The sequence below is a fragment of the Emys orbicularis genome, chromosome 3 (genome assembly GCF_028017835.1).
Source record: "Emys orbicularis isolate rEmyOrb1 chromosome 3, rEmyOrb1.hap1, whole genome shotgun sequence".
NCBI lineage: Eukaryota > Metazoa > Chordata > Testudines > Emydidae > Emys > Emys orbicularis.
Genome location: NC_088685.1, coordinates 120,063,113 through 120,084,384, shown reverse-complemented (window position 1 = coordinate 120,084,384; position 21,272 = coordinate 120,063,113). Strand labels below are relative to the sequence as shown.

At 45.8% G+C, this 21,272-nt stretch overlaps 1 protein-coding gene across 1 annotated transcript in view; it reads right to left on the bottom strand.

Moving 5' to 3' along the window:
* Window positions 1–21,272, bottom strand: part of SCAF8 (SR-related CTD associated factor 8) — a 90,160-nt gene that overhangs the window by 26,831 nt on the left and 42,057 nt on the right. Inside the window, exons 6-8 of the mRNA XM_065402134.1 lie at window positions 19,044–19,174; window positions 14,981–15,157; window positions 7,596–7,675 (exon numbers count right to left, since the gene is read on the bottom strand). Coding sequence (XP_065258206.1) covers window positions 7,596–7,675; window positions 14,981–15,157; window positions 19,044–19,174 — 388 coding nt within the window. The remainder of the gene's footprint in view (window positions 1–7,595; window positions 7,676–14,980; window positions 15,158–19,043; window positions 19,175–21,272) is intronic.

Below are 21,272 nucleotides of genomic sequence, written 5' to 3'. Positions count from 1 at the left end.
GCGCCGCGTGCACGATCGTCGGAGAATTTTCTACCCTAGCAACACCCGGTGGGTCGGCTGTGGAGCCCCCTGGAGTGGCGCTGGATATATACCCCAGCCGACCCAGCGCCCCCTCAGTTCCTTCTTGCCGGCTACTCCGACAGTGGGGAAGGGGGGCGGGTTTGGAATGGATATGAGCAACACATCTCGAAGAACAACAGTTACAAAGGTGAGTAACCGTTTTTTCTTCTTCGAGTGCTTGCTCATATCGATTCCAATTAGGTGACTACCAAGCCTTACCTAGGCGGTGGGGTCGGAGTGAGACATTGCTGTGTGCAAAACCGCTGACCCGAATGCAGCGTTGTCTCTGGACTGCTGTACAAGCGCATAGTGAGCGGCGAAGGTGTGGACCAATGACCAAACTGCAGCTCTACAAATGTCCTGGATCGGGACTTGAGCCAGGAAGGCAGTCGAGGAGGTTTGGGCCCTCGTGGAGTGGGCGCTGAGGCGCGGCGTCGGGGCTCCGGTCAGGTCGTAGCAAGCACGAATGCAGGACGTGATCCAAGAGGAGAGACGTTGCGAGGAGACCGGTGAGCCTTTCATCCGGTTGGCCACTGCAACGAAGAGTTGTGTCGTCTTCCTAAACGGTTTCGTACGCTCAATATAGAAAGCCAGGGCCCTGCGTACGTCCAAGGAGTGCATACGTTGGTCTTGACGGGTGGCGTGCGGCTTAGGATGGAAGACCGGGAGAAATATATCCTGGTTCACATGAAAAGCTGATACTACCTTGGGAAGGAAGGCCGGGTGGGGGCGAAGCTGCACCTTGTCTTTGTGGAAGTTTGTGTACGGAGGCTCAGACGTGAGCGCCCTGAGTTCAGAAACACGCCTTGCTGAAGTGATGGCTACAAGGAAGGCTGTCTTCCAAGATAGGTAAAGGAGTGAGCAGGTAGCCAATGGCTCGAACGGGGGCCCCGTGAGCTTGGAGAGAACCAGGTTAAGATCCCACGCCAGAACGGGTTGGCGTTGCTATGGGTATAGCCGGTCTAAGCCCTTGAGGAATCTCAAGGTTAGAGAAGACCGAGGAAGCGTGTTCTCCTGGGTGGAACGCCGATATAGCGGCCAGGTGAACCCTGACTGAAGATATCGCCAAGCCCTGCTGTTTCAGGGATAGGAGATATTCGAGTATAAGAGGAATAGACGCCTGCAAGGGGGGCGTGGCCCGCTGCTCGCACCAACAGGAGAACCGTTTCCACTTGGCTAAGTAAGTGGTCCATGTAGAGGGCTTTCTACTTCCCAGCAGAATCTGTTGCACGGGATGTGAGCATCGTAGCTCTGTCCGATTCAGCCATGGAGCATCCACGCTGTGAGGTGGAGCGATTTCAGGTCGGGGTGACAGAGTCGGCCGTGGTCCTGAGAGATCAAGTCTGGGCACAAGGGAAGCGTGATCGGAGTTTGCACCGATAGCTCCAGAAGCGTGGTGTACCAGTGCTGTCTTGGCAAAGCTGGAGCGACTAGAATCATACGTGCCTTGTCTCTGCGTAGCTTGAGCAGCACCCTGTGGACCAGTGGGAATGGAGGGAAAGCGTAGAACAGCTGGTCTCTCCATGATAGGAGGAAAGCGTCCGACAGGGAGCCTGGAGATCGCCCTTGGAGGGAGCAGAACACGTGGCACTTCCTGTTGGCTCATGAGGCGAACAGGTCGACCTGGGGAAATCCCCACCTCTGGAAGATGGAATGGATGATATCCGGGCGGATCGACCATTTGTGCGTCTGGAAGGATCTGCTGAGACAGTCCGCTAGAGTGTTCTCGACTCCAGGGAGGAACGATGCCATGAGATGTATCGAGTGGGCAATGCAGAACTCCCACAGGCGATTGGCCTCTTGGCATAGGAGAGACGACCGGGCTCCTCCTTGCTTGTTGATGTAGAACATGGCCGTGGTGTTGTCTGTGAGGACTGACACGCAACGGCCATGTAGGAGACCGAGAAATGCCTGATACGCTAGGCGCACCACCATCAGCTCTCGAACATTGATGTGCAGAGCTAGTTGGGATGCGGTCCACAGGCCCTGGGTATGGTGCTCCCCGAGGTGAGCGCCCCACCCTAGAGATGAAGCGTCTGTGACCAGGTGCAGGGAGGGTTGTGGGGCGTGAAACGGCACTCCTGCGCAAACCGCCTTGTGATCCAGCCACCAGGTGAGGGAGGTCAAGACCGAGTTGGGAACCGTGACCACCATGTTTAGGTTGTCCCGATAAGGACGGTACACCGACGATACCCAGGCCTGAAGTGGGTGAAGCCGAAGTCTGGCATGCCTGGTTACGTAAGTGCAAGAGGCCATGTGACCCAACAGGCCGAGGCACGTCCTTGCTGTGGTAATCGGGAAGATCTGGAGTCCGTGGATGATGTTTGTGATGGTGTGAAACCGAGTGTCTGGCAGAAGAGCTCGGGCGAGTCTGGAGTCTAGAACTGCCCCGATAAACTCTATCCTCTGGGTTGGCTCCAGAGTGGACTTTTCTTTGTTGAGTAGAATGCCTAACTCGTGGAATGTTTGTAGTATTATCTGGACGTGCGCCTGAACTTGCTCCCCGGTTCGGCCGCGCACGAGCCAGTCGTCTAGATATGGGAACACCTGTATCCTTTGTCGGCGAAGGTATGCTGCCACGACAGCCATACATTTGGTGAACACTCTCGGAGCCGCGGACAATCTGAAGGGAAGGATGGCAAATTGGTAGTGCACATTGTTTACTACAAATCGAAGGAAGCGCCTGTGAGGGGGGTAGATTGCTATATGAAAATATGCGTCCTTCATGTCGAGGGCGGCGTACCAGTCTCCAGGATCCAGGGAAGGGATGATGGTCCCCAAGGAGACCATGTGGAACTTCAACTTTACTATGAATTTGTTGAGTCCGCATAAGTCTAAAATGGGTCGCAGACCCCCTTTTGCTTTGGGGATCAGGAAGTAGCGGGAGTAAAACCCCCTGCCCCTTAACTCTGGGGGAACCTCCTCTATGGCCCCCATAGAGAGGAGCCCAAAAACCTCCTGTGTAAGGAGATGCTCGTGAGAAGGGTCCCTGAAGAGGGACGGGGAGGGGGGGAATGAAGAAAAATGGAGAGCGTATCCCCTCTCCACCGTGCGAAGGACCCAACGGTCCGAAGTTATAAGGGACCAAGCACGGTGGAAACGGGAGAGGTGATCCCGAAATAAAGGAAATGGATCCTGGGTAGTGGCTGGTGCGCCGTCCTCGGGCGCACCTTCAAAAGTTTTGCCTAGGTCCTGAAGGTGGCCTAGGAGGGCCCTGGTTCTGACCGGGTTAGGGGCCGGTCGACCTCCGTCTACCACCTCGTCCCCGCCTTCTGGGGAAGTCCTGTCGTGGACGAGGAGGAGGAGGGTAGAACCTTTGTGGCTGGAGCCTAAAGGGCCTGCGCTGGGGTCCTGGGACATGCATCCCCAGGAAGCGCATGATGGTTCTCAAGTCCTTGAGGCTCTGCAACCGAGAGTCCGTCTTGTCCGAGAACAACCCTTGGCCCTCGAACGGCAGATCTTGCAGGGTCTGCTGCAGTTCTGGCGGTAACCCCGAAACCTGGAGCCAGAAGACGCGTCGCATGGCTATCCCAGACGCTAGTGTCCTGGCGGCCGAGTCCGCAATATCCAAGGAGGCCTGCAAGGAGGTCCTAGCCACCTTTTTCTCTTCCTCCACAAGGGCCCCGAACTCCTCCCTCGAGTCCTGGGGGACCAACTCCTTAAATTTACCCATGGAATTCCGCAAAAATAACAGGAGTACTTGTGGCACCTTAGAGACTAACAAATTTATTAGAGCATAAGCTTTCGTGGGCTACAACCCACTTCTTCAGGAGCGCCTGTTGGTTTGCGGCCCTGAGCTGCAGACCCCCCGCTGAGTAAACCTTGCGTCCAAACAAATCGAAGCGTTTAGCGTCCTTCGATTTGGGCGCTGCCGCCTGCTGGCCATGGCGCTCTCTGGCGTTCACTGAGGAGACTACCAGTGAACACGGCGGAGGGTGTGTATAGAGGTACTCATGGTCTTTAGAGGGGACAAAATACTTCCTCTCTACACCTCTGGCAGTGGGAGGGATGGAGGCCGGGGTTTGCCATATGGCATTAGCGTTAGCCTGGATCGTACGGATAATGGGCAACGCCACCCGGGATGGGGCATCCGCTGAAAGGATGCTCACCACCGGGTCCTCCACCTCCACTATCTCCTCAGCCTGTAGGTCCATATTTCGTGCCACCCTACGCAACAAGTCTTGGTGGGCACGGAGGTCTATTGGAGGTGGGCCTGAGGCTGTTGTACCCGCCACTGCCTCATCTGGGGAAGATGAGGACGACGCCTCAGGGGGTAAAGGATCCATGTGTGGGTCCGGCTCCAAGGGACCCTGATGTGCAGGATCCCCTGCACCGGGGTCTGGTGCCTGCGTGGGTGTTGGCACCGGAGCCTCCATGCCCCCTGGGGGAGGACGGGAGATTGTGGCCTCAGGAACCCTGGGCTCAGAGTGTGCCGAGCGAGAGGCCGCTGGTGGAGCCCCTTGAGCTTGGTGATACGCCCATGGAGTCCAGAAAGACCAATGTGCAGGGTCCTGTCTAGGGTCCTCTGCCCCCTCCTGCCAATGACCCAAGTCGTCTGCAGCCTGACCCTGAGCAGGGTACGCTGAACGGAAAGCTCCTTCCAACGAGCGAGACGCCGATCTTGAGGGCCAGGGCGGTGCCGAGCGAGGTTGCAGGGGCTCGTCCTGGTACGGTGCCGAGTGGTGCCGGTCCACAGGCGAGCGGTCTCTGCGCGGTGCCGGTGAACCGTACCGGGATCAAGAACGGTGCCGATGGCCATGTTGGTACCGGGATCCAGATCTGGATCGGGAAGGCGAAGACCGTCTGTAGACTCGGTGCCGGGAGCGGCCTCGCGAACGGGAGCGGCGCTCATACCGGTGCCGAGAACTGCATCTGGACTCCGACCGGTACCGATGCTCAGCTCGGTGCCGAGAAATAGACCGGTGCCGGGAGGAAGATCTGGGCCGCGAATACGACCGGCGCCGAGGTGAAGATCGGTGCCGGGACCGCGAGCGGCGTCGGGACCTGCTCCGAGACCGGGAGCGGTGCCGCGAGTCCACGCTCGGAGATGGCGGGCGTATCAGGGTAGGCTTGCCCCTGGATTGCACCGTACGAAGGGCATGCGGTGCCGCGGGTTGAGACGGCGCCGGCTCCGTGAGGGCGATGAGGTCTTTCCCCGTGGCAAACGTCTCCGGTGTAGAAGGGAGACAGGGCTCCGCCACCGGACGAGGCGGTGAGCCAGTCCGCACCGGACTCAACGGCCCTACACCCAGTGCCGGAGTCAACGGTGCTGATGACATTTGTACCCTCTGGCGCTCCGAAGCCGGACGCGGCTCTACCACCGGTGCGGGGGGAGCCGGTGCCTGTTGGATGGCAGCGTCCTGGGTCTTGCGGGGCCTTTTATGTCCCGGAGACAGGGACCGGCGCCGAGGGGCTTGCGGCGGACGCGGTGCCGAGGGAGGACGGTGCCGTGGGGCCTTATCCGTGTCTGCTTGCGGTGCAGTACCGGAGGGTGCCGCTGGGGCGCTGCGCACCGAGGCGCTCGGTGCCGGAACTTGGCGCGCCGAAGGAGGATCTGGGCTAAGTGCCGCCTTCATGAGGAGCTGCTTAAGCCTAAAGTCCTGCTGCTTTTTGGTCCTTGGTCTGAAAGCCTTGCAGATCTTACACTTGTCCGTCTGGTGAGACTCCCCTAAGCACTTCAAACAAGAGTCATGGGGGTCTCCCGCTGGCATAGGCTTAGCACAGGTCGCGCACGGCTTAAAGCCAGGAGCCTTGGGCATGAGCCCGGCTGCGCGCCGGGGGGGAAAGGGAGGATAATACCCCCTTAACCTCCGCTAACTATTTATAACTATTTATAACTACTCTACAAAAACTATTAACAACAAACTACTAATCTAAAGTATATAACCAACAACTATCTACAAGAACAAACAAGTAAAGCTAGGGAGAGTGGAGAACAGCTATGCCGCGCTCCACAGTTCCAACGACCGTCACGGGCGGTAAGAAGGAACTGAAGGGGCGCTGGGTCGGCTGGGGTATATATCCAGTGCCATGAAGGCGCCACTCCAGGGGGCTCCACAGCCGACCCACCGGGTGTTGCTAGGGTAGAAAATTCTCCGACGATCGTGCACGCAGCGCGCGCACACCTAATTGGAATCGATATGAGCAAGCACTCGAAGAAGAATATAAGAATGTTACTCTAAATTACTCCTGACAGAATTCTGCACCCATGTTGGGGTGCAGAATTCATATGGCCTGCATATTTCTGTGCCCCCCCGCGCAGAAAAACACAAAAGAAATCTGCGCGGGGACACGTCTCTTTCCCGGCAGCCCAGGCCGGGCGTCTGTTCCAGCATGCCTGAGATGCAAATCATTGCGTGGGGAGGGGGGCTCCGTGTGCGTGCCCTGCGGGAGAGACATTGCTCACCATAGGGGGCGGGGCTGGCCAACAAGCAAGAGAGACTCTGTCCCTCTTTCTTGATACTGCTGCTCCAGAGGCGAGTTTAAGAAAATAGCTTTTGTAAAAAAACCACCACATTTTGTTAATGTTCCTTTTGATGGTTAATTGATCTCATTCTCTGAGGCAGAAATGTAGCAACCTGTCTGCATAGTAACATGGTTAATTATTCTATTGTTAGTTAACTGTTCCCATTCTCAGTCAATTCCCCCAGGAGCATAAAAACCTGTAAAAGTTTTAAAGCCCCTACATTGTCAGAGTGAAGTAAAACCTAATGAAGGACAGTAAGGGAATCAGCTAGGAAGATCTATGCGCTTTCTCACTTTTTCCCTGTGCCAAAGTGGCACAGTGGGATTAGATTTTTACTTATCCATTTAAAAAAAAAAAAAAAAAAAAAAAAAAAGAAGACTTTTGAGGGCAAATAAAACATTTACCAAGCAGTCAATAAAATGTCAGGACAATCAGAACCAAGCACTTCCCAAAGTACCCAGCTAGGTCCAGATTAGCAAAACTGTATGACTTTCATGTGTGAAAGTCTGAGCAATTTAAAATGACATTCTACTTTTTTTTTTTTTTTCTGTTTGGTGTTCTGTAATGTAATTTAAATGAAAATCCAGGATTATAACTGAAATGTATTAGTTCCCAAGTATTTGCAACTTAACTTTCATGTGTTTAGAAGATGCTGAATAGTTAGTGAATTTTTTCAGTATTGTAGTTTAAATAACTTACCACAACGACTGAAACTGGTGTGATTATATTGCATTATTTTGACAAATAAAATTTGCAGAATTTTGTATCTAAGTAGAGCGCTATCTTCAGATCAAACTCTCACTCTCTCTGTTTTAAAATGGTAGGCATCCAGCTGAAGGGTTCTCATGCAATGGTAGAGATGTTGTATTAAACATTTAAAACATATACGTTTATCATTCAAATTCATGTAAATAGTTCTCTGTTACCACTGCTCCAGTATAGTAGTTTACATATACTGAAGGACCAGACAGCCTGTCTACTTTTCACAGTGAATGTTCAATTATTGTAATGTTTAATAGGAAAAATGATCAAATTAATCTAATTTAAAAGGAATGTAACCTGATCTTACAGTTGGGAATTGGGAGTTTCCTTTTTAGGCTCTTCACTGAGGTCAGGCTCTTCCCCAAAATCAAACCTGTCCATCAGCTTCTAGGAGAAAATGAATCAAGCATTAGAAAGAGCATATTTTAAAACATGTTCCCTACCAAACCATACAAAATACTTCGTAATCTAAAAACAGGAAGTTTCTATTTCTGCAATGACTTAATGTAGGAAAGCAGACCATTCTTTTAAATAGAAAACCCTTGGCTGCATCATTCTTAAATTCTGCCTGTTAATCCAAGAAGAACATGTGTTGCCCAACAGTAAATAAATGACTACTCTCCTGAGGTAAAACATTATATATAATCTGTGTGTGTGCGCGTGCTTGTTCCTTTAGCAGTCAGCCAATTACTATGGCCAATGCCAACAGCAAACATGGCATTGAAGAAGAATTACCTGTTAGATACTGCTTGTGGATGTCCAAGGAATTTCTTTCAATAATGATTTAATTTTAAGGGGGGGGAAAAATCAAAGATACGAACAAAATATATGGATTAAGAAACACAAGTTATTTGCCTTGGAAACTGTGGTAGTTCTTCAAGAGTGTTGTCTCTGCACTTGCAGTGCCTCACAAGTGCTCTCTCTCAGCACCAGGGCTGGCGCAACCCATTAGGCGACCGCGGCGCTACAATTTGGGGGGAGGCGACCGCGGCGGTATTTCGGCGACGGGACCTTCCGCCGCCTCTGTGGGGGGCGGCATTTCAGGGTGGGACCCTCCGCCGCCTAGGGCCGCAGAAAAGCTGGCGGCGCTCCTGCTCAGCACTGAACATTCAGCAAAAGTTACATCACCAACCACTTCAATTCCTTCTGCTAAACACCAGTCTTATGAAAGCGGAATTTAGAGAGAGGGGAGAAGGTAAGGAGGTACACAGAGGATGTAATCTTAAATAACTAGTTAACATGAGTAAATAGTTTTTTTCCTTCTTCAGGGTGGCCTCTGCTTATTCTAAATTAGGGGAGTTTAGCAAACGATACAAACCTCTAAAAAAGGCTAGCTATGCGGCTCGTATTAAGCAAGGATTCTATTGAACTACTTTCCCAAAGTGAGCATCAGATTTAGAAGTAAAAAGAGTAGTGCTGTGCAAATGTGTGTACAGAACTCCAGGAAGCAACTCTGTAGATTTCAATGAAGAAAACATTATAGAATATAACATATTCTTCATTATATATGAAGAAAACATTATATAAAGGCCACAGATGACACTTTAGCCATGGTAGAGTGCACTCTAAGACCCTGAGCAACTGACACCCTAGGTAAGGTACAACATATCTGTCTTGGTGCACAGCCTAATCCACTTAAGACAGGCACTAAATATAAATGGCATTCCCTTTACATTGGTCTCCAAAGGCTACAAGAAGTCTTGCTCAATTCCTAAATGCCTGAGGTCCTGATTCTCATAGACTTTAAGGTCAGAAGGGACATCATGATCATCTAGTCTGACCTCCTGCACATTGCAGGCCACAGTACCTCGCCCACTCCTGAAAACTCTGGCTGAGTTATTGAAATCCTCAAATCATGGTTTAAAGACTTCAAGTTACAGAGAATTCAACATTTACACTAGTTTAAACCTGCAAGTGACCTGGGCCCCATGCTGCAGAGGAAGGAAAAAAACACCCAGGTCTCTGCCAATCTTGACCTGGGGGAAAATTCCTTCCCAACCCTAAATATGGCGATCAGTTAGACCCTGAACATGTGGGCAAGACCTCCTAGGCAGATACTCTCTATAGTAACTCAGAGTCGTCCCCATCTAGTGTTCTCATTTGCACTAAGTTTGCTTGGGTATAAGTGCAGTGTAAAATAGCCTTAATGTAAAGGGATCAAGCCCTCATTTCTACCAAATAAAATGTCAAAGCCTTCTTGACATCTAAGTTATGGAATCTAGTTTACCCTGGGCAAGGATGATGTTTGGTAAACTCCAGTAGCCCATCATTAACAAAATACGGAATGTTACTGTATTCTTGGATTCCTGGGTGTTGGAACTGCGAGTGAGTCTTTTCTTGGACGTGTCCTAGCAACTTCTGGAACAATATGAAATCATCAGTTGGTGAAACAAGTGAGATGATCAAATCCTCAGGAGAAGTTGAGAAATATTCAATTCCTCTTGCTGGTCAAGAAAGGATTGCTGCTTCTAGACCGTCATACTTCTCTAAATTGGACGTGTAGTCAAGAATACCTGCCAACAGAGGGAATGAGATGCCATAGATACTGGTACTAGTCTGAGTGGCAGATCTCAGGTATCTATGGTTCCTAGACTTAGAAGGGATGAGATCTTCTGTGTAAGCAATAGATCATGAGAGGCGTTTCTGAGTAGAGACAGGGAAAGGGGGTTGGATGGAGATAAGCTGGATAGCATAATCCGAAAAAATGGCCTCCGATGCCCATCTGTCTAAAGTTATAGCCGCCCATGCTTCATGAAATAGAGAAAGGCGGCACCAAAATTGAAGAAGGGAGGTTGTGTCATGCAGCTGAGAGAATCTGGTCATTGGGTGGTCTGGACTCTCAACCAAAACATCAAAACTGGCATTTGAAGACACTGAAAGTTGAGATGACACAGCCACGGTAGTTGTAGGCTTTTTCTTTGAAAATCTTGATGTCTGGTGTTCTACGGAAGGTGGAAAATTTAGTAGGGTGGGATCTTTGTGCCGACTGAGATTCGCTAAATTTTCACTTATTCGCAGGTGCGTATAACCCTAAAGACCTAAGTGTTGCCCCAGAGTCTTTTAGGGTGTGAAGTGTCTGTGGAATCTGCAAAAAACTTCTAATCGTTGAAAAGTAAATCCTCCACAATTGATTGTCTCTCTTATGACCAGATGTTTCTTGTCTTTATTATAAGGGTTGGCCTTTTGGATATGTTGCCTGCCCCTTTTGCTGTGTCCACAACCAGACAGTTTGGTGCTGGGTGAAAGAATAAAAACTCGGAATCCCTGGCTGGGACTTAGTATTTTTTTTTTTAATCCGCTCTCTTACATGGGGGCGGGGGAGAAAGGGGAGTTTACCAGATAGACTTGGCTGGCTCAAGGAGGGCTTCATTAATTGGCAGTGTCACCCATTCTGAGGTAGAGATGGGCAATATGTCCAGGAGCTTGTGATGGGAATCCTGGACTACTTATAGGGGACTCTGCAAGATGTCAGCAACCCACTTCATCAAGTCCTGAAATTGCCTGAAGTCATCAGCTAATGATGGCAATGGTGGCATTACTGCCTTATCAGGTGTTTGTAAGCTGTTTGTAAGGGGGTAACCTCCTTGTCAGATCTTGCATCTTTCTCCTCAAAGGTCCCCTGGGGCTCACAGAATGGGGAGGAGGGATGGAAGGTACCAGATAATTAAGTCTTTTGGGTTCCCTGTGGGACTGAGTTGAGGTCCCTCAAAATTGTTGCTGATACATTGTCCATGGATCCCAATAAGGCCAATGGAGGAGACTACAATGTGTGGGGGTGGGAGTGGAGGTGGGGGCGGGAAATCCAGCACTGGTCCTCCCAAGGAAAGCAACGGTCTGGTGCCCTGCCTTTGTTGCATCTGCAACAGAGAACAACATCTCCTAGAATAAATTGTGAGATCCTTGAATCAAAAGTTCAGAGTCTGGAGTCGGAATGATCCTTATATATGGTAAAGGATGTGACAATCCCCCTTTTCCCCCAACCCAGTGGATAGCTGAAGAAGGAGAAGAGGCAGGTCTCCCAGAAACATAAGCAGTTGGTGGCCCAGCAGACCTCGGTACTGAGAGGCGTCCGGAGGTTGCAAGGAGCGGAGACTCAGGCTCATTCGGTACCGCAAGCTTCCTTGGGTACCGGAATTCCTGTGCTACTGGAAATACAAGAGAACTCAGTATCAGTGCCGATGACATTGCAGAGGCCATGAGAGGCACTGACGCTGGTACCGAGGGTGTCAAGGGCTGCACTGAAGCTGATCTCTAGGAAATAGTCATCTTCAGTACCGAGCTCTTTATCGCGAAGGTATGGGGCTCAGATGAAGTCTTAGTGTGCTCCACAATACCCGAAGTACCCAGAGCCTCACTAGCACGTCTCTCAGGGACTGATGTCTCCGGTGACTGCATCTTCTTTAAAAAAAGAACACTCTGATGTTCTGCTCTTCTTATCCTCTTCCTTATACTTAAGAGTGGGAAGCTCTCAGTACCAGTGACACAGTTACCAGTATCTCAATCATAGAGAATGTTGGAGACCTGGGTTTCAGTGTCATCTTCCCCCTTGGAAGCTTTTGGTGACCATAGTCTCAATGACGACAGGGCACTGACAGACATGGAAGGTCCCTGTACAGGGGGTTTCCCTGAGCAGGGGTCTGAAGCCAGTCTTAAGACTTGCTCCATTAAAAGTCTATACTTCATTTCCCTGTTTTTATAGGCTCTTCCTTCAAAGGATGAGCAGATTTTATATTTGCTAGGAATGTGAGAGTCTCCCAAACAACAAATGCAGTGGGCATGTCTGTACTAACGGGGACTGCTCTTCAACACAAGAGGCACCTTTAAAAGCTCAGGGAGCTCTGCATCTCTGACAGAAGAAAAACATTATTCAAACCCTGAAAGAGGGGAAAAGAAAAGAAAAACAAATTTTCTCCTGGAAAAGGAAAAAAGGAACAAACGTTCCAAATATAAGGCACTAAATTCTACTCTACTAGCTAACTATACAGCTTAACATTAATAAAAGAGGTAAACAAGTACAGAGCAAACAGGCATATGCTAGACTCCATCTCAGACTGAAGGCGGTTGAGAAGGAACTGAGGGCGGTTCACCTATGCAGCCCTATATAGCTTTGGTACAGGGCACAAGGATGTAGGGCACATGTGCAGGATGAACTGGCACTACCACCAAAATTCTATGATTAAAAGCGCATGGGTGCATGCGCACCTAAAGTGGAGTACCCACAGGGATGCTACTTGGAGTAGTAGCAGAAGGTTTTCTGAAAGTCCAGATAAATATTTCACGTGGTTCTCCTTCAAGACCATTTTGTTGACACTCAAAAAAGTTCTACAAGCACAACTTACTACACAGAAGCTGTGGAGTTTGATCCTAGCTTACGTTTCACTTCATTTTTTATTTTTCTTGTTAAACTAAAGATCATGGGTCTATAATTGCCATAATTACTATTAGGTAACTTTTTTTAAAGATAGATATAATAATATGTTACCCTCCAATCCTCTGCAGAGACTAAGAGATTGAATATTCTGTTAACAACTTTTGGATGAATACTATCTGGTGCTGGTGATTTGTCCCTGTTTAATTTATCGTTTTGTTCCAGTACCTACCTTTTTGACACCAAGATCTCTCACAGTTCCCCATCTTAGTTAAGGTTGAAAATCACTTACTATTAAAAGACCATTATTCTAGGTGCTTTAAAATGCATGTACTGAATTCAGTTTTGTCTTGAAATTTGATGCATCTCATGGGGATGCAGGGACGGTGGTCTAAATTTGGGTCACTTGAGCAAGCGGTTCGAGATACAGCTCCCTCCCCATACACAAATAATCTGTTTACAAAAATCACCCATTCTTATGACTTTTTGGTGCACACCTGGAGAGCCAATCCTTCCCAAACTAATCTCAGCCATTTGGGATTTAATAATTAATTGTATTATTGTAGCACCTAAGAACCCCAGTCATGGACCAGGCACTATGCTAGGTACTTTACCAACACAGAACAAAAAGGTAGTCCTTATCTCAAAGAATTTACAGTCAGACTGATTTCACTTTAAAAGTATTGTCAAGGAAATTAACATTAATTAGAGGGAAGATGAAAAGACTCTAGTAAGCAGTTAGGGCACAACTCATACTCAACCATTTTGGTCATTTGTTCAAGGGCTTAAATGATACACAAATTTAAAGTTGCCCTGTGATGTCTCATGTCTATCCCGAATGTATTTCAGCTAGACTCAAACCTCTGAAAACTAGGAAATGAAGAGTTACGGTAACACAACCCACTTCAGAAAACAGGTATTAGAGTTATGGTATCACCATCCCTCTTCAATGCAAACTAAACTGTGAAGCCCCAACTCCACACCTACTACCATTCTATTCTTACAGATGCTATAGACACTCTAGGAACAGAGCACTTGAGCAATGGCTGACAAAGCCTAACACCTCTTTGCTAAGGCAAAACTCTGGTTTAGGTCAGCCATGTCAAAGTCTGGTTTAGTCATAGCTGCCTATACTCAAACACTTAGCCTCCTCCACACTAACTACCACAGACTTATAAGATATTACCACTGCTTCACACTTGTCTGGGGATTCTTTCTGCTAATTATTTGAAAAGAGATGGTCTGGGATAGGTAGCTCCCAACATCCTCTGTGGTGAAGACCGATGAAAAGATAATTTAGCTTCTCTACAACATCCTTATCCTCCCTAATAATCCAGTAGAGACTATCCTCTCACAGACTTCCTGCTTTTTATATACTGAAATAACTTGTTTTTATGTCTTTGGTTATTTCATCTTCAAATTTCCTCCAAACCTTCCTAACATTACATTTTACCATTGCCATAGTTTACTGTACGCTCATCTACCTTGCCATTCAACTCCGTTTTCTTCTTGGCTTCCCTCTTCCCTTTTAAAAACAAACAAACAAAATATGCATGCTTTCTGTGCTCTATTCAGCATACTTACATAACCTCCATAGTATGTCTAAGGATTTTAATTTCCTCACTTTTGGGGTCTTTTTGATTAGGTTATCCCTTTAAAAACAAAATCCCTCTCTAAAGTTTAGGTGTCACAGGGCTAGCTTTCATATGATCCTCCTACTAAGAATGTAAACTTGATTATATTTGTGGTTCAATTATAGTTGAACTTTGAAGTTCAATTATAGTTATTTCCTTGGGTATTTATGATGTAACAAACCTACTGATTCTCCAGTGATCTGTAGTCTTATTGGAAAACTAGGGTACATAAGACCTGAATGTCTACAGTATTTTTTCCCCTGAGAAAACCTTTCAGACTTTCTTTGTATGCCATAAAGGAAGGGTGAGGGGAGAAGGCAAAAACATACAAGCCCAACCTTCCTTCTTGTGCAGATAATCTTCAAACTCATTAATTCAGATCCTCCTCCTACACAATTATAGAAGGAAATACAACAATGACTTTGCTTTACTAATGGAAATTAACTCTAGCCTTCTGAAAAATGTCTTTTGCCCTTAAATTATATAAAACACATCATCATTTGTGTTTTTGTATAACTCTCTCTAAAGAAAATATTTTTTGTATTTGGAAAAGCCTATGTGCAAAAAACTTTTCTGTAGCACAGTCATGCACTTCTTAAGAAGTCACTAAAGATAGAGACACAACCCATGTGAAGACTTTAAATATAAACAGTAAGTGCATTTCTTCAAACTTGGTCCTCCAACTTCTACCTTGTTAAAAGAGACGTTCTGTTCCAGTGGATTAAGTGTGTTGGCAGCAGCAGCTGCAGCTGTAAGTTGTGCTGTGAGAGCCTGTAACTGAACGACAAGACCAGCATCCAGCGCTTGAAGTAGTGAAGGCTGTGGCTTCTGTTGTTGTATTTGCAGTGTCTGTATTAACTGCTGAAGCTGGAAGAAAGAGAGCGATAACTACATTAACAAAAAAATAACTCAGCTAGCTTTTTGCCCTTCTCATGAATAAAGATCTCACCAGTGCAGTATATCTATCTCAGGGCTATAATTTCAGTTTAGTCTGTTGGTAATTACAGCAAATTATATTCCCACTTACTGGCTAATTTGTTTTCTGCGGCTCAGACAAGATACTGTAGACATGAGGTTCCACCTCCTAATTCGCTGACAGGTAGATGACGACCAATCACAAGCCAGGATTTTTCTGCTTTCTAGGGTTCCCTCTTCTGCTTCTCCAGTTTGATTCCTTCTGATCTGTAAAATAATCTGTTAGCCTGCTCTACCCTCTTAAGAGCCCATCTAGATTAGGAAAAGTTGTACCAGTGTAGCTACACTGATGCAGAATAAGTTACACTGGTACATGCTCCATTTTATGCTGGTGCAGCATGTCTACATCAAGGCTTTGCACTTGGGTATCTATATTGCCTACAAGGCAAGTCTCATGTTGAAGCTTGGGCTTAGCAAGTCTAACAGTGGGAGGAGTTTGTGCTGTCTCAACCAAGCCACAAAAAGCAAATTAGCCAGTAAATGGGAATATAATTTGCCTTTTTGTGGCTCATCTTGCGACAGAACAGATACTGGGTTCTGTACAGCAGTATTTCATGAGAAAACACTCTAGGAAGGGAGAACAGGAGACTCATGGTTGAATCAGAAGAGGGAACCTGAAGGCACAAGATGGGTAATAAGAGGAACAAGAACCCCAAAGGCCTCCATCAACTCTCCTGAACAGAGTGGTCCAAGCACTCTGCAGCTAAGGGTGGCATCTGCACATTAAGCAGATAATGAGCAGTTTAAAAAACAAGAAGTACAGGGAAATTTGCAAATCTTTTCTATTGACACCTTCCCTCTGCAGCCCAGATGTCCATGACTCTGCTGGGATGGGTACAAATCTCAATGGACAAGGAACTTTTACAGTCTTATAAATCTCCTGGAAACTGGACTTGAATCATTTGGCCATTACATAACAAGATATCTTGAGCCGTAATGAGAATGATACATGGGGTTCAGTTTCTCTGAAGGTTTCTAGGCTAAGTACACTATAAGGACCACCCTGAGATCCAAGGTGTGTCAAAAATGTCTGTTCCCGTTTTAAGATTAGGACAAACTCTAAAGGGAGGTGTCCTATTTAGGTGAAAAGAAGCTGTGACTTTTGAAAAAAAATAATCTATGATAGATGTACCACTACGGAATTCTAAATATGGAGGACTACAGGAAAACATGAAGAGTCTTCTGAAATAAAATTATTACTACCTGAAAAGCGTCTTCAGGGCAAAGAACTACAAATCTACCAAGTGAAGAAGCTCCCCTCAGACAGTACCTACCTACCTTGCTAGTGCAAAGGGGAAAGAAGCTCACCCATATGGAAAGAGGCTCTCCCCAAGGTAACCTCAGACTAGAAGGAGTAGGTGCTTCAATACTTTCATGAGATAAGACCCCAGTACCCTAAGTCTCTGGATCTTGTTCAGCACTCTTGAAGGGGTTGGGCATCTCTGTTTGAGTGGTCCAGCCCATACTGCCCTCAGGAGGCCAGAGTCCCCCTTTTCGATTTCTCTCACTTTAATTCTGATGTGGGAATTTTTTTCTACATAATGCAGGACAGAGGGTTTTTTTCCAGCTGGATGAACTGGAATCCCAACTATCTTAGACTTCATACAAAAAGTTTTTGTCAAAGATCTTACTCCTAGTGAACTTAGTTTGTAAGCCTCAGTTTTTCTTAGGGTTCAACCTCCAGCTCGCTAAAGGTTCAAGCTGATGAGTGGGATAGTCAGATTCTTTTTCCCTGGTGTCATGCTTCCTGAAGATGGTGACACTTTGTTACTAAGAGCCACTGGGAAGTCTGTAGAACCTCACAAAAATTCATGAACTGATGCCTTGCTCCACTAATGCTTTGTAGAGAGCCTCTGCTGCTGAGAGGGAGTTTGTCTCCCCTTTTAGTGAAATTGGGCAGCTGATTTTGTCTGTCATAGGCCACAAAGCGCTTCAGCCACTGCTTTATTCCACTAACAGGGTGGAGGCTTTGTTCAGTCAGAGCAGAAAATTTCTTAAGGCACCCAGGGGAAAGAACCGACTGCAAGGGATACAGCTGAGGTGTTCTCTTTTCTGCATGTGTGTGCTTAAGAGACTATGGCCATGTCTAGCCACCATTTGACGTCAACTTCTTGTGTGTTGCTCTGAGTGAGGCAGGAATCAAACTGAAGAAGCTGAGGAGGAAGCCCTAGAATGGGAAAATCTTGGATGATTGGTCGCCATCCTGCCGGTCTCTATACTCCTGCTGGGTACCATCTCTCTCTCCTTTTACTGTTTCTACAAAATACAGTTCTAAAATGTGAAGGAGGGAATCATCTAACTACCTAAGACCTCGTTTTCCCTTCCTCTATATATTAATGTTATCTTCAATATATATTGCCATACTCCTACTGTGTCCCATCTTTCCTTTCTCTTATCTTTTGATCCACAAGCTATTTCTGTACCTTCTGCCATCTTTTAAAGACTAACTCCCTTCTGGTCTGCACAGTCTTTAGTTTTTCTCCTTTATTGTTGTTTCTTCTTCCTTCCTCTTTTTTTTTTTTTAAATATCCTCTGGCCAGCAATCTTTGAGCTTTCATACAATTCCTACTCCACATCTCCCCATTCTTACTTTACATCTCTCCTTCTCTAGGACACCACCCCTACCAAATCCTACTTTCCCCTATTCCATGTTACCTTTTTGCCCCACCTCTCTTGACAGGCTCTCCACCTCACTCCGGTACCCTCTCACTCAAGTTCCCATTGTCAATTTCCCTGAGTCATGACCAGACTAAAAATCTTCCTGCCTCAGACTTCTGGCCAGTTACAGATAGCACAGCTTATCTGAACACAGCAAAACGGTTGCACTTTTAGCCCTTGAGATGGCAACATCAGGACTGGTGCTTGATACTGTGGCAGTCCCTACTCACTAATTTGGGTGGGATATTTTTAGTGCCCCAACATAGCAGCCATTGAACATCTCCTACATACAGGGCCACCACTGCAGCCCACTCAAATTGGGATAGTAGGGACTGCCAGAGTAGCAGTGTATGCCATTATTACCTGAAGATGAGGGCCTACATTTTCAAAAGGGCTACTGATTTTCAGTGTCCAACTTATGGAATGTTGACATGGCCTGATTTTCAGAGAACAGATGCTCAGCATTTTCTCAGCATCAGGTATCTAAGATGTATCAAGCTGGGCATTCATACACGGAGGTACCCAAATTCAGTCACTTTTGAAAATGTAGACCAAGAGTCATATTAAGGATACTGATAACTTCCTGAATATCCTGAGAATGAAAGTAAACGGAATATTTAAAGGTGAACTGCAAAAGAAAAATTAGAATTGAGTTAATCACAGACGTCTATGTTGAGTATCCTCCACTACACAGAGACGTGTTTTAACTTACAGGATGTATTCAGCATAGAAATAAGTTTTAACTATCATTTAAGGCACTCCTCACCCCCCAAATTAAAAATATTTTGTTACTTCCCGATTCACTGAAGATATGCTAGAAGGCTCCCTCTGTAAATACCATGCATTGTATGGGCTGCAATGAAGCTTTTTCTGATATCTGATGTCACCTTCTTGGATACATTCAGTGAACCAAGAGAATTTCAAAAAGGATAAAAAGAATTGTTAAATGTTGCTTCAAACTTATCTCTGGAGAATGATCTCTATGAACTGGCTATACTGAGGACAAATTTTTAAAAATAGATTAACAACACTGATAAATACTCTCATGTGTATCTGTCATACACAAACACTGTAGACTACATACAGTACAAAAGTCTAATTACCTACAAAAAGTATTTACCTGTTGGCCTTGGGGACTCTGTAAGATTTGTGCAACAGCAGCAAGTGTATCTGTATTAGCAATTTGAGACACCCAAGGATCAGGTAAACTTTGTACCACATTGGCTGGAGTAACAGGGGTCACAGGAGTTCCTGAAAGAGGGAAAGCAAGGTAGAGCTAAGTGTTGTTAACATACCATTTTTCATATACATAAAGTACAGCAGTAAAAATTAAAACTGCAATTCAGAGTCTCACTGAATATGGCAGTTTATTTTACATTATGGACCAACTGCATAAAAACAATTTTTGAACTGTAAGAAGCCACAAAGGTTACACTTCTACGTAGCGATTTTTAAATGTCTGAAATGAAATATGGGTTTGTAATTTAAAAAAAAAAAGTTTTGGTACTAAATGTAGTGCTCTGGATAAGTGCCACATTGACATCCATGGAAACCATCAATTCCTTTATACACAGAACAGCACAGCATGGCAGGAGTAATGCAAACTTCCCCACCAATGTGCCTCAATTGGTGGAAATACCTGTAAGTGAGTCTCATGACACATTCTACTGTTGGCCTGTCTGCTGGGACTGCCAACAACAACACTGAAGGCAAAATGTGGTAGTGTTCATTGTGATCTGAAATTTGGAGGGAGTCTCCTCTATTATGGAGAACTTCTCTTGTGTTTTAGGGGAACTGAGGGAGATCTGAACTGGTTTCAAATTCATTTTTAGTCATCAGATGGTAATGGCTTCTGGTAACTACAGAGATGGCCATGTTTGAAAATACAGGTGAAAATGTTCAATAGTCACTACTATGCTCCAAAATACTATTGGACCAATGAACAATCCTTAATACTATTTTAAACTTAGCAGCATTACAAGATGGATGTAATCAGGAAAGATGAGGAACACAGTCAATTTTGATGTTACAAATTGCCTTGGGCTAAGTCACTTTAAAGACATAGTATAAATTATAAAACTGTAGTTAAAAATGTTTTTCCCATAGAAATGCTCTTATTTGTGTTATCAAAGATCAAGAGTCCCATTTTGCTAGGTGCTGAGCAGACACGTAACAAAACAGAAAATCCCAACTTAAGAAAGAGAGCTCACAATCAACATTTCAGACAAGACACAGCAAGTGAACAAAACCAGACAAATGGGGTGAGGGTAGGTTGAGAGGATAAGGCAGCAATAAAATAAAAGAGTTAAACAGAAAAGCAGAAATCACATATTACTATTGGCCAAACCAATATCATAAGATAGTGATCTGTAGACATCACAGAAGAGGTAGGTTTCACACTTGGGCAAATATTCAGCTACCCAAAAGACTCAGTAGTCTTCATTGTAGACTACAGTACAGATGATAAATTTTAAAATATTTAAAATATTCATACAAATAGAGCAACTGCTAGAAGAGGAAACAGGTGAACAACTCTAGCTTTGGAGAGATGTTGGCCCTAGAGAAGGAAGCAGCTCCTGGCCTGCTGCAAGATAAAACTTTAGGGAAGAGATACACTTGCTCCACAGGTAACTATAATAAAGATGTCCAGTAACCTGCAACCTTGCTGCACTCTCCCAGCTCATCCCCAGGCTGGACCTGCCTACTTTACTCATAATTTCCACCCACAGCGGTCAGATTCCAGGGGTAAGAGTCTCCTCTGTTTTGTCTTTCTCCTATCCAAATTCCTTTGGGAACAAATATTTCTGAGTGAAAAGGTAAGACTTCCCAGGCTGGTATTTTGCTGATTAGTTCCATGCTGTAGTTCTGATGAATTCTGCTCCAGATGTCAGAGCAAACCCGCTCCCTTCCTGTAACCCAGAAGTGAAGGCAAGGGCTGAACAATGCCAAATCCAAACTACTGCAATAATGTTTTAAAAAATAATCCACATCAGATTTCATAAAGTGTTAGTATGGTAATAAGTGATGATACCAGCAGTTTAATGCAGTAAAAAGAGTACGAATATAAAAAAAAAGCACAAAAGAGACATGAAGCTCAAGCAAAGTGCTTACCTAGTTCACATAATAAACTATATACATATATATACATACAAACACACACAAACTAATGGGTATAAATAAGTTTATCTATATTTTGTATTTTCTACATAAATAGTGCACATTTAAATTATTTCATGTATATTAGTCTGATTAAGTCTACACAAACAAAAGAAATCAAACTCCCTGACTATAGGCAATGTCAGGGCAATTCCTTAGATTATCAGTTGAGTATGATCATATGTACAGCAAA